The 13,483-nt window shown below is 41.3% G+C and overlaps 1 protein-coding gene across 1 annotated transcript in view; it reads left to right on the forward strand.

Annotated features, from left to right (window-relative positions):
- LOC124160482 (D(4) dopamine receptor-like) overlaps window positions 1-13,483 on the forward strand; it is a 253,013-nt gene that overhangs the window by 169,325 nt on the left and 70,205 nt on the right. Inside the window, exon 3 of the mRNA XM_046536335.1 lies at window positions 9,641-11,344. Within this exon, the coding sequence (XP_046392291.1) occupies window positions 11,033-11,344 (312 nt within the window). The 5' untranslated portion in view covers window positions 9,641-11,032. The remainder of the gene's footprint in view (window positions 1-9,640; window positions 11,345-13,483) is intronic.

Raw genomic sequence — 13,483 nt, forward strand, 5'->3', positions numbered from 1 at the left:
TTTTCTGAGTAATCATATGCAGGGGCGCAGCTAAGAATTAAGGCTGGGGGGTTTAGGTGCAACTAACACCTGGGTGTGGGGGGGTATGGTATAACTACCAGCAGGGGCGGATCCAGGATTTTTTTCTGGGAGGGGCACAAGCAAGGCCGTATCCAGGATTTTGTTCTGGGTGGGGCACAAGGATACCTCGTAATACAAAACAAACGCAATCATAATGGGACCGTATTAAAAATCTTGCATATTTTTGAGGGTCTGGGGGGGGGCACGTGCCCCCGTGCCCCCCCCCTGGATCCGCCTATGACTACCAGGATAATAGGTAGGTACGAGATTAATAAATTGCGGAATTTTACAGACAAATGGTTCGAAATGGTGAGTTTTACGGCTTTCAGAGGGATATTTTATTCATCCTTAAGCTCTTCTATTAGTAATATCAATCCAAATGGGTTAAACTTAAAAATTTCTCTGAGCTCTGGGGGGAGGGGGGGTTTATCCCCTAAAACCCCCACCTCGCTGCGCCACAGATCATATGTAACCAAAATTTCTGAAGCAAAAAATGTATTATGAATAAATTTAGAGGTGGGGTCATTTAGAAGCCAACAATATACTTAGGAAAAATCATAAAGCTTAAAAAAATACTTTAAAAAAACACACATTTCCTGATGCTGGTGATCGAGTCAGAAGCCCAAATCGGGTAACATGGATAGTTAACGGGTGGCATAATGTGGCCTGAGAATGGATCAACGTTTCCGATCCAGACTCGGCCACCGTCATTATTCCCTGATAATAGCATCATAGTTGAGGGGCGAAACGTCAATTGATACTCGTACTTCGTGCCGCTCATTCCTTGATGATGGTGCCAGCGTTGAGATCCTAATCTTCGGACAATATGAATATTTAAAATCGGTTCGTAACCTCAGAAAAATTCCTAAATACGATTTAACAGCGGGTGACAGAAAGTTCAAAGTCAATTTTCGCGCCTCAAAAACTATAAAATTAGCTGTGGACATTATAAAAGGCCGTTGCGGGGAACACACGTAACAAATATTTGTGACAGAGACCTGAATAAGCTAGGATTCGTCAAGTGTATCGAGGGAAGATTTTCGGACGAGAAAGTAAAATAGAGGTGGTATTTCACACCGCCCGGCCACACCTTGAATATGCAGCGAGCATATGGGATACGGCGAAGAAAGACATAATCCGTGAATTGAATAAAATCCAAAGTAGAGCGGCGCGATTAGTCAAAAACTGTTACAGGCGTACAGAAAACGCTACGCAGATATTGAACAAATTAGTTTGGGAGTCGCTATAGAATCGGAGGCGACGCGCAAGGTTTAGATTGCTCGAGGAATTGAGAATGGATATTCTTAAGAGCGACACGGAGAACGTAACATTAGAGCCCCACTTTATTTCCAGGTGTGACAGAATTGATACATTACGAAACACGTACGTAAAGGGAAGGAAATTCGTTTTTTCCCCTGCACGATAAAATAATTTAATATCGTAAACACTGGGCGTATTTTTCTTTGAGAATTTATTTTTTAGGAGTAAACGGCTGGTGTCCTAACTACCCCACCACACAACTATTGGGGTGACTGGCGGACGGTATTTTGCAGATGTAGAAAATTTTCTGAAAAAAACATTTTTATTGACCTACGGTATCTTCCTTATTCAATTCCGGCCTTTCTTCACAGTTCCCCTTCAGTCCAGGCGGTGGGCCTCGTATATCCTTTCCCAGAGTGGCGAGAGATGTGTTGTCAACACAAGGAATGGATCCGCGCGCGGAAGAGATTTCCATCCCAGCTTCGTAAGCTCGGCGGTAAACACACGACGAACCTGCGGGCGAGACGGCTTCGGAAAAAGTTAATTTACAAACTCTTGAAACGAAGCATTGCGGAAGACCTGTGGAAGACGCGGTAAAATCGATCGAGAACGATTTATCGGTTAGATTAAATTTCGATATGACTCCCCCCACACACGATGCATTACGCTTGAAACCAGAGGCATTGCGAGGGAGAGATCCGGGGGGTCTGGAGCCCCACCCCAACCCCTCCCCGGCCCCGAAATATAAAAACACAATTATTTTTGCGAAAGAACCACAGAGAAAAAATCATCCGCCTTGACAGGAATTTTTTCTCTGTGGATCTTTCGCACGATTGTGTATTGCGGGTGACTCCCGTAGAAGTTATCACCGCGGCTAGTCCCGGTATACTTTAAACAATTATTTTTCTCCATCATAAAATGAAACAAAAATTGACAAATAATGAATTTACTAAAGATTTATTTGAAAAATGAAGTTTTTGCGATTACGAATAGGTTGAAATTTGTTTAAAATACTCTATGTACAGTGGCGGAAAATATTAACGCAGAGCTCATTGGCGTCCTCAATGTGTGTGCAGCATCAAATTATCCGTCGCCGGGAATTGATCCGTTGAATGATACTTCACCCACTACACCACCGGAACGTTTGTGCCGTAAGGCAGTCTTAATGCCCAATATGTCTGCTGCGTTCACAGATGTCCCGAAGAGAGTAAACTCCTTTCTAGGCGTGGGCGACAGGGGCGCAGCTAGGAATTAAGGCTGGGGGAGGTTTAGGTGCACCTAATACCGGGGGGTGTGGGGGTACGGAATGCCCAGCAGGATAAGCGGAAGGTGCGAGATTAATAAATTGCGGAATTTTAGGATAAATGGTTCAAAATGGTGAGTTTTACGGCTTTCTGAGGGATATTTTATTAATCCTTACACCATTCTATTAGTAATTTCAATCCAATAAAATAAAATGGATTAAACTTAAAAATTTCTCTGAGCTCTGGGGGGGTTTTATCCCCCAAACCCCTCCTCGCTACACCACTGGTGGGCGAAGCATACTTCGGAGAATAAGGGGAAGAATTCGTAGCTGAATCTTTTGCGCGTTGTCATAATGCGAAGGATATGATAATTTCCCCGGTATAAGGAGGGGGGTGTAGCTTTTAAAATTCCCTGTTGTATGAGAGCATTGCGAGGGCAAAATTTTGGAAGACAAGTAGTACCTGAACCGCCCGCTAATGAGCTTTGCGTTAATTTTTTCCACCACTTTACTTAGTACCCTGTTTTTTTTATTTTCCACTGGTTTTGGAACCCCCTCCCCCCTCACTTGAGCATTTAAACCCCAACACCGATCGGATGTCGGCTTTCACTGGGTCTTCCATAACGGAAGACGTCTCGCAGCCTCCGTCGCAGTGCGTGGTGGGCTTCCCCGAGTGATTTTAATTTATCATAATTTTTATTTCTTCAAAGGAAATTCACGCAATTTCAAACGTAAATAATAAATGATCAACACTTAATCAGAGTTAATATGGGAGGTACTGGTTGATGTAATCAGTAATGCAAGATGAAATGTAGTCGTCTGCATTATATACGTGTAAATACAGCCAGCGTTTTAGCATCCAGACAAAGGATGCAAGAATGAAAAGTTGCTTGTTATTATAATAAAAAGTATAAAAATACTTTATTTCACGAAACATAACTGTCCTCTCAAACTGTATCTTGTTGTCCACGATTACAGCGACTTTTCAAGAAATACTGTTTTTGTTAATACAATGACTCAATAAATAATTATTATTGAAGTATTCTACCGGTTAAATCAGTAGAACATTACGAAGTATTCGGACAGCCTTCCTTAATGTACTTCATTCTTCAATTCGCAATAAGTACCACTCCCTTTCATTCAATCTAAAAAAATCCTGTTCATTTCCTTCCTCTCCTGCGTTTTCCCAACATTCTTCTCTCTAAAACTGTTTTCAAAATTCCCTTCCCGCTAAGTGCTCCGTCCACCCATACCTCCTGTCTCCTCCGCATCTCATCTATAAGCTGACTCTCCTCACCCACCATGTCCAACACTTCGTCGTTCCTCCTCCTCTCAATCCACTTCATCTTTTACATTCCTCTCCACACCCACTTCTCGAACGCCTCCAGTCTTCTCTCGTCCTATTTATTTATTTATTTATTTTATCTATTTATTTCCAACTTCCCCGTTATATAGCACACATAGGCCTTTACAACGGAACGATACAAACGTCCATGCCCTGAATATAGACCACCTACCCAGGCGGGATTCGAGCCCTCGACCTATGGATTGGCAGGCGAGTACTTTACCCCACTGCCACCGAGGCCGGGGGGGTAAAGTCCTCGCCTAAGTGTCCACGTTTCCGCATCGCGAAGCGCTACACTCCAGATTAGACACTTCACTTACATTTTATTTAGACTCTTACATAACTATCCTTTCATAATTTCCTCCCTGATCATGAACGTCTCCTTTGCTAATGTAATTCTCTTCCTGCTGTCGTTACTGCTGTATCCGTTTTCCTCTCTCAATAAATAATAGTCGACAGCAAATATTTTGTGGAACCCTACTCTAGCTACTTTTACTAAGAGCATAACTTATTTCCACCAAGTAACGCGTAAATCGGTTGATTTGTTAGATATTTCACGAAAAAGTAATAATTTCTCACTTTCGATACGCATTATCACATCCCCACGTGCTTACCCAAAGTAACTTGTAGCGTGAATAACTTTGGATAACGTCCTTCATTGAACTGCGACAGATACGAGTTTCCTCTTAGACAGTGGCTCAGTAAGCACGTCTCTTATACGGTTACATGAAGTACTTCGAACTTCTTGCCTCTAACCTCTCCCCTATTGGGAAAAAATCGGACCATTTACAGGTTTCCTTCGGTTACCAACAAAAATAGTTCTCATGGTCCTGTTTTGGCAGAAAAAAATTCGGATCAAAGTAAAAGTATCGAAAGTAACTTGTTACACGCGGAACTTTGAAAACGTCCGTCGTTGAACTGCGATCCGATAGTGGCTCAGTAAGCACGTCTCTTATGTGGTTACATGCAGTACTTCGAAATCCTCGACGCTAACCTCTCTCCTATCTCCTAGGATATCGGCAAAAAAAATTCGGACCATTTTCAGGTTTCCTTCCGTTACAAGCAAACATCGTTCTCACGACCCTGTCTAACCAGAAAAAAAATCGTATCTATTCGGTGATTTGAGATGAGAATGGGAGGAAAAAAAATTAATATCCGTCTCTACACCCTCTTGAAGCGCTTTTGTCGTCGGACGGGGAATGACAGCCTGGAGGCGGCAAGAGAATAGAGAGATGATTCAAAAGTCCTACCGAGGGACGCGAGAGTTTGGCTATGAAGTTGACGGCGCAGACGACGAACTATTCGTGGGGGGAAAGGGCGGCGCGAAAGGAGTCCTTCGTGTGCCGGCAAGAATATCATCGTTTGAGGCAGAGCAGGCACGAAATCACAATTCATAACAATATAATAATAAATTGTTTTTATTACTCCAAAAATAAAAAAATACAGAATAGAATTTATTACATACAAAGGAGTAACTTTAGGTAGCCATTAAGGAGAACCTTTTTTATGGCTACCATCATTTACAAAAATAGAAACATTTTAGGCACAGCATTTGAATTGAAGTAGGTACGTACATGTATTACATGGTATTACATCAAAGAAAAATATCCTCCATTTATTTTAGGGGTTATTATTATACAACCGTCCTTCCTTCACCCTACGAAGATCACGTTTACCTCGACCTAACCTTACGCTATATAAACGTTGTTTCTTGTTTATAGGCCCAAAAGTGTATAATTTATAATCTGATTCATGTCTGAAATCAAAAAATAATAACTCAATCATGAAAAATATACAGTCTTGGTTGTTTACAATGCAAAGTATGGAGGATATTTTTCTTTTATGCAATACATGTACGTACTTACTTCAATTCAAATGCTGTACCTAAAATGTTTCTATGTCAGCATGACCCTTTGTAAATGATGGTAGCCATAAAACAGATTCTCCTTAATGGCTACCTGAAGTTACTCCTCCGTATTTCGACTTCTCATGAAAAATCGACGTAAAACCTTGTAAATAAAAAGATGTCTCAAGGGAAGCAAACCTATAATACAAAATAAAGGAAAGGAACTTTTAAGACGGCTCATTTTAAAAATCACTCTAATAAGCCTTTTTTGCAGTACAACAATGGATCTTATAGAATTTTTATGAGCTGCACCCCAACTGAATACACCGTAGTTTAGCCTGGTATTTACTAGAGCGTTAAAAATGAGTTTCAAAAAATATATAGAATTGTTAAATCAAATAAAATAATTAAAAGAAATGACGATTTAAAAAATGCTTAATTTTGCTACACCAACTCGATTAACTCAACTACAACTAGACCTATTTACATTAAAACTATTTACACATAATAAGTAAACTGGTCACAAAAACAAGGTATTCTGCATTAGTGCAACACCAAAATTATACGGCCGCCGGGCGGCGCGGCGATGTCAACTCACTAGATACGTCGCTCTGCGCATGCTCGGGCGGCGTCCCAAGACTTCCATAAGGCACAAGCTTAGACGCGTCATAGCACCAGCAGCCCCCACCACTACCATTCCTCATATAACTGCATGGTGATGGATTGGGACGTTCTGGCCAGCGCCCCGCGGCTACAAATGCGAACTTCTCGCGCTATTTTTGCGTGTTTTGTCCTACATTTTCGATGCTTGCAATTGAAAAAACAATTTGGTTAATTACATGTATAATTTATAATTGAATGGGTATATAATTTTTTTTCCTTTTTCAAATCTTTGGGAAGGGCGGCGTCCGAAAGTCCTTAAGGGCAGCCGCGACTGCCGGGAGGGACATGCCGGGGTGATTTTGCAAAACGCTTCGTGTGAACCGACCGTAATCGGTAGACTGCTTTAATATTAACTCGTTGAAACCCTCTTGGGAGAAAGGCGGATTGAACTGCTCGGAAAAAGGAAAATGCGAAAAGTTTACTCAAAAAGTTTCCGCCTGACAACGTAGGGGACTGCGTAGCAACCGCAATACATTTTTCATTACAAATACGAACATATGTATTTATATATGTATTACGACGGCTTTACATGTGGTCGGGATAGAAACTTTCCGTCAACTCCTCTCTCCCGCTTATCGCAGATTCGACAATGGCAAAAGAGAAAGATAAAATGAAGGTCGCGGTAAAGAGCGGGCGTTGGCGAACGGGCGGCGCGAGTCTTTTGTCGAAAGAGTCAGGTTTGTCCTGTTTAACGGCCGGGAGATATTGAAAGAGATAACAATATAACACACAGACAAGGGTGCGGAAAGGACCGAATGGCGTCTCCAAGGGAGCGCAACAATAGGTGGCAAGGTATTATAAAAGGCCGGAGAAACGTGGATTTTTTTTAAATATGAAACTTCATGAAAAAGTAATAAGGGAAGGATTTCGGTCGGACAGGAGCACAGAGGAGGGAATTAGGTTCGGTAGACGGGAAAAAAGCGAACTAAGCCATCAAATACGAAAAAAAAATTACTTTCCGCGAAAGTTTATGGAAAGTCTCTGAAGGATAAAACTATAATCATTCTTGTTTAAGCCTCTCTTCCATGCCGTATCCCATGATAATATAGTGAAGTACCTACCTATATAGTATGTACGATAAAAATAAAAATGCAAAAACATTTCAATTTAGTTAATAAGTCATGAATACATTTATCTCAAAATGGGTGAATTTTCGCAATGGTATTGTTGATCCTCGCTCAAAGCTGTCTTTTAATTAAACTTAAAGATTAATTGTTTTAAACCATTATAATCGTACATTATCGTTCAGTCTAAACTATTTAATATCCTTCAAAATCCAGAGTATTAAATAAAATGTCGAAAAGTCTGGATATCCAAGAAAAACAGTTTTAATTGGTAACTGCAAAGTGCATCCAAAAAATGTTTGCATTGCTATAGATTAGTAACAAAGGAGTTGGGACCCCGTGTTTAAAGGACGTAAACGCTTAAATAGTCTCCACTACCACCTCCTGAAGTGTTGCAGATTCCGCCTGATACACCCTGTATGTGCTTCGATGCATGGCTGGCGTTCGGCACCTTGAGAATGACAGTTCCCCATTGACATCGGCGTCAGAGTGAGTTTCATTTAAATGCAGAAAATTGAAAAAGTTTGTGAGGTCTTCCATAGTCGTGATTAAAAAATTCAACCGAATAAAACCCGAGTCTCTTGTTTATAGAGGAAATAATTGCCTGCGGCTACAAAGAAGTCATGATAAAAAAATAAGTGCTATTCGTAAGGCATAAAGATTTGGAATAGCTCGTGAAAACCTACATACTGATGGCGACAGTTTACTGCGTAGAACATGGATCAATTCATAATAAAGAACAGAAGATTTTTGACGCCTAGTGCCGCATAAGTGGATTGTACCATGCAAAAAGGGCGGACGAGTTGGGAAAAAAATAAAAGATTACAATAGAAGAGGAAAATATTACGAATAATTATCAAGAAGACAAAATGTATGCAGGTGAATACATATGCGAGATAATATCGTGGGAAAGACTCACGAAAAAATCAAGAGACATTTTCGATCGTTAGATAAAGAGGAATATGGCAAAATAACTAAAGGTGAGACACGTAATCTGCTTTGAAGAAGAATTTTGGGCTGTAATTAACATGCCTTTTTTCATTATTGTTTTAGAAAATAAGTACATATCCTACTCAACCGGCATGACATTTGGCTCGCAGACATGATTTCTAATTCAGAAAAGAGTTGATTTACTTTTCACACTGCGTCGTTATACGGGGAAAATAAATTTTTTTTCGCGATATTTCAACCCATAAAAGCTGATGCTGATTGGAACCAAAATTACCAATGGTTTTTAGGTCGAAAACGCGCCATTTTTAAACCACAGAAACCTCTTTTAGCCAAGCGCTCCGATTGGCTGCGAGTTTGCCCCGTTGCCACGGAGCGAGCGACCAGCCTTTAATACAATACGATCTCCGGCATGCAAAGCGTTCGAGATCATGAGTTGTCCAGAGCATCCGGCAACAGGGCAAAAGCGCGCTAAATCGGAGCGCTTAGTGCGAAGTTTCTGTATTTTAATTAACGTTGCGTTCCTATCCTCGGTTTAAGTTTCGTGACACAATTTTTCTCCACCCAATATAAACATTAACATAAACATCAGTTCGAACCAAAATGATTGAATAAAATCAACTGATTTGAGCGTTACTTGGTGGAACGATGAAATGTTCATGGTGAAACAAACTGAATAGTACTGGGTTTTATTTTTTAAATGATTGAGTTTAATCACATCTAATAACTAAACAGAAAAAATCAGTACTACAAGATCAAAAAATATATAATAATCTATGAGTTATACAATAATGTATGAGTATATAGCATCACGGTGCAGTGGCGCAGCGAGGGGTTTTTTGGGGACCCCCCCCCCCCCCAGAGCTTAAAAAATTTTTAAGTTTAATCTATTTTACTTAATTAGATTGGTATTACTAATGGAATAGCGTAAGGATTAATAAAATATCCCTCGGAAAGCCGTAAAACTCAACATTTTTAACCATTTATCTTAAAATTCCGCAATTTATTAATCTCGCACCTAGCGCTTATCCTGGTGGGTATTCCATACCCCCACACACCCCGGTATTAGTTGCACCTAAACCTCCCCCAACCTTGATTCCTGGCTGCGCCCCTGTCACGGTGTACTTATCACAGGTTATATTGACCAGCGATCAGGTGTGATAGTAGTAATATGCATAATTAATGTATGTTTTTCTCAATTTTTTCCTCAGGAATTCGATTGGACGGCTTCGAAGAGAATCCAGGAAGGTGACACCGAAAAATGGACCGAAGTCACGTGACATATGCATCTGCAGGGAGTGAACACATTTCCAATGATCACGCAGTTGATGCAAAGTGAATCTCGCCGACGACCTTATAATTGGCAGAATTCCAAAATGTCAACACGGAAAAAAACTGTGAACAATGTTGAAAGACATTGTGATGATGTAATGTAATCGTCGGAACCCGTCAGACTTTTATGCCACATGAATCCTCATGATATCATTGTTAAATCTCAATGTAGTTTATACGGTGTTCTCTCGTCTTACTTTCCATTAGGTTGTAGCCAAATAAATTATGTACTTTGATTCAATGATGCATACAAATCATAGGGAAACATAAGCGCTTCAAATAGTACAAGTGGATGAAATAAATAAAGTCGTTTTCAAAGCGGCACGGTCGGTGAACCAATCATGCCCAAATACGATAATCCACGCTACTTAAATAAAAAATTATTATGATTCGGAAGAAATTTACGCACTTTTCTTCCACGGTTTTTAATAGCACTTGAACTCCGACGGAGAGTTAAAGACGATTCATCTGTGTGATAGTGGCAGTTGTGGAGAATTGGAAGGGACGAAGGCTGAGAAAAATTTTCTTAAAGAAAAAGATTAAAACAAGACAGTGACACGGACCATTTAGGCTTAAGAGTGTGTGCGAACCTCACCCAATAAATCCCGAATCAATCTCTGATTTAAATTTGGGCACTAAAAATCGCACGTGAGAATGAAACAAGTTACAAAGTGGTTTTCAAAGCGATCGGTGGACTAATAAGTCAATCGGTTATTCAAATTTGCCGTAATTTGATAATCCACAGAAGTTGATTTCATAATATTACATTGCGACGGATGATTTTGGCCAATTTAGAGTAATACTTGAGATACGACGACGAATTATAGACTACACATGGGTATAACAGTGACTTAAGTGCAGTATTGGACAGGCAGGGGTCTGAAAAGCATTCAGTTCCCAAGAACAGTCTACAAAAAAAGCAAGGCTAATTGAACCATTCAAAGCTTAAGGGTGTGCAACTATTTTTAGGCGCTGACCTTAACCCATCAACGTATTTCTCTGCCCTGAGACTCGACAACGACCACCCGCAAAATATAAAAAGAGTTGCAAGACAGTCCGATACCCTTAAGTGTTAAGGGCTCCGGCCAGTGTATGAGTGCAAAGCGTACCCTAATAGATGACTCTGCCCTCCTCCCCCGCCACTGCTGCCTGCCATAAAGCATTTAAGGCAATGCATGAGGGCTCAGGGGAGCCCTTAGAGGTTAGGTGTGCTACCTTAATACCTTAAGGTGTGGATCAGCGTTTCGTAGTGAACCTTACCCCGCCAACAGATGTCTCTGTCCTCGGACCCGGCCACCGCCGCAGCGGCGAACAATGGCAGCGAGTCCGATTACTACCGGCCCAGCACCACGGCGTCTTCGGCCCTGCACCCGCTGCTGCAACACACTTGGACGGGCATGGGGGGCGGGAGCGGGCCGCCGTGGAACTGGAGCGGCGGCGACATGGACTGGATGGCGTCTCGGGGTGCGGACGACGAGAAGCTGTACGCCGTGCCGACGGGCATCATCGTGTTGCTCTCGGTGCTCTACGGCGCCATCTCCGTCGCGGCGGTCTTCGGAAACGCCCTTGTCATCTGGATCCACGTGAGTAAAATCAAGGAGTAAGGAAAATAGGGTGGTTTCCTATTATTTTTTTATTGCCTAAATCGAAAGATTATTACTCCTGGAGTACGCATTTCATGTTTTTAGATTTGAATGACTAATGTACGGAAAATCTGTCTTCTTGACATTTGCTTAAGGCGGAAGTGATTGAGGCTCCTAAATCGACAAAATAACGAACGTAATTATAAGCGCATTAAAAATCATGTCAATTTTTTTAAGCAAAGGGGGGGAAGGGGCATGTGGCCCCCTCTAAATCCTCACATGCCGTCAATGACCACAGCACAGAGAGGTCCTCTCCTCAATCATGGCATCTTCCCTCTCTACTGGCTCCACGTCCCCTTCATGTCCGCTTAGTTCGTTATTTTTGTCGCTGGCGCCACTTGTGCATTCTCCCGACTTCAGCCCTGTGCTTGCACGGGAAGTCGCCATTTTGTTAATTCACTGGGATACATCACTTTTTTTCTGTTAATAATGTCCGATATTCTGATTACATATCATTCATTAAGTGTGTACGAGTTTGAAAAACTGTCTTTTTAGTTAGAATAAAAAATTTTAGGGAAATGATGCATTCTGCCATGTTGTACCTCTGTTCAACCCAGGTGTTGTACAAGTCCAACCCAGAAATAGTCCATGCCTTTGTGATTCCAAGGGATGAAATGCAACGAGCTGGAGCTCTCGATAGACCGGTAAACATACGGTTTCCTTTTTTTTTTATTCTCGCCTTATTGGCATAATGCACCCTAGTTTGAATGGAAACCGTGGCAAGCTGGTTGCATAGCTTTAGGATACACTGTCAGCCGTTCTCACTTGCAGCCGGAGGACTAACTTTGTCCAGCATTGCTTTCAAGCTTGCTGACTTTCCAAGCCTCTGATATTTAAGACTCCACTTAAATCTGACAGCAAGGTAGAGTATCAAAACACCCTTAAACCAGTGATCAACTTCATCAGCTCTGGTAAGCAAAGATTGATGATTTTTCACCGGGATTATTTCTGTAAGGAATGGAGATGTGTCGAAGCTGCTACAACAAAACCAACATCAATTGATCTGTAAAAACTCCCCTCTACTGGGCATTGAACAATTGATCATTAGCTATTTATGTCACTGAACAGATCTCTACACTACCTAGGGTACCAAATTCGACAGAAAGATTTGGTGAGGGCCAGAGGCGGTCTGGCTGGGTGGGCTGGTCGGCAATCGCCAAGGGCCCCGAGCTAAGGGATCCCCCACAACGCTCGCGTCTTTCGTGAAGCGTACATGAAAGAAGTGATAAAAAAGACCCATATCATTCGCACCAAAGTTTTTTTTTATTATTTGAGCAGTTTAACTATTTAAACAGTACGTTAGAGGAAAACGGATACAGTAGTAAGGACATTAGGAAGAGAATTGCTTTAGCAAAGGAGGCGTCCACGAACAGGAAGGAGCTTCTGAGAGGATTGTAATGTAAGAGTTTAAAGAAAAGGTTAGTGAAGAGTTTGACCTGGAGTGAAGCGCTCTACGGTGCGGAAACGTGGACACTGAGGAAAGAAGACGAGAGAAGATTGGAGGCATTCGAGATGCGGGTATGGAGAAGAATGGAGAGGGTGAAATGGACGGAGAGGAAAAGGAACGACGAAGCGCTGGATATGTTTGGTGAGGAGAGGCAGCTTTCAGATGAGAAACGGAGAAGACAGAAGGTATGGATGGAGCGAATACTTAGCGGGGAGGGGATGTTGAAAATGGTGTTAGAGGGTAGAATGTTAGGGAAACGAGGGAGGGGAAGGAAAAGAATAGGATTTTCAGATAGATTGAAAGGGAGTAGGCCTTACAGTGAATTGAAGAAGGCAGCGCTGGAAGGAAAGGGAGGCTCCCAGATCACTTCTTTAGTACTCCATGGGAACCTACCTTAATCGGTAGAATACTGTAATAATAAATAATAAAATTCTAGGTTTTCATTAGTTGCTTTAATTATAACATACACAGTGTAAAAAGAATGTAATAAAATAAATTAAATAAAGGTGCCAGAAAATAAAAGAGAACCTGATGCTTTATTGAAAGCTTTATTAGAAAAATTTATTTTAGAGATTTTTTTAGATTTCGGGGCAGTTTCATGGATAAAATTTACCAAATATATAATTGAATCA

The sequence above is a fragment of the Ischnura elegans genome, chromosome 6 (assembly GCF_921293095.1).
Source record: "Ischnura elegans chromosome 6, ioIscEleg1.1, whole genome shotgun sequence".
NCBI classification, from domain to species: domain Eukaryota; kingdom Metazoa; phylum Arthropoda; class Insecta; order Odonata; family Coenagrionidae; genus Ischnura; species Ischnura elegans.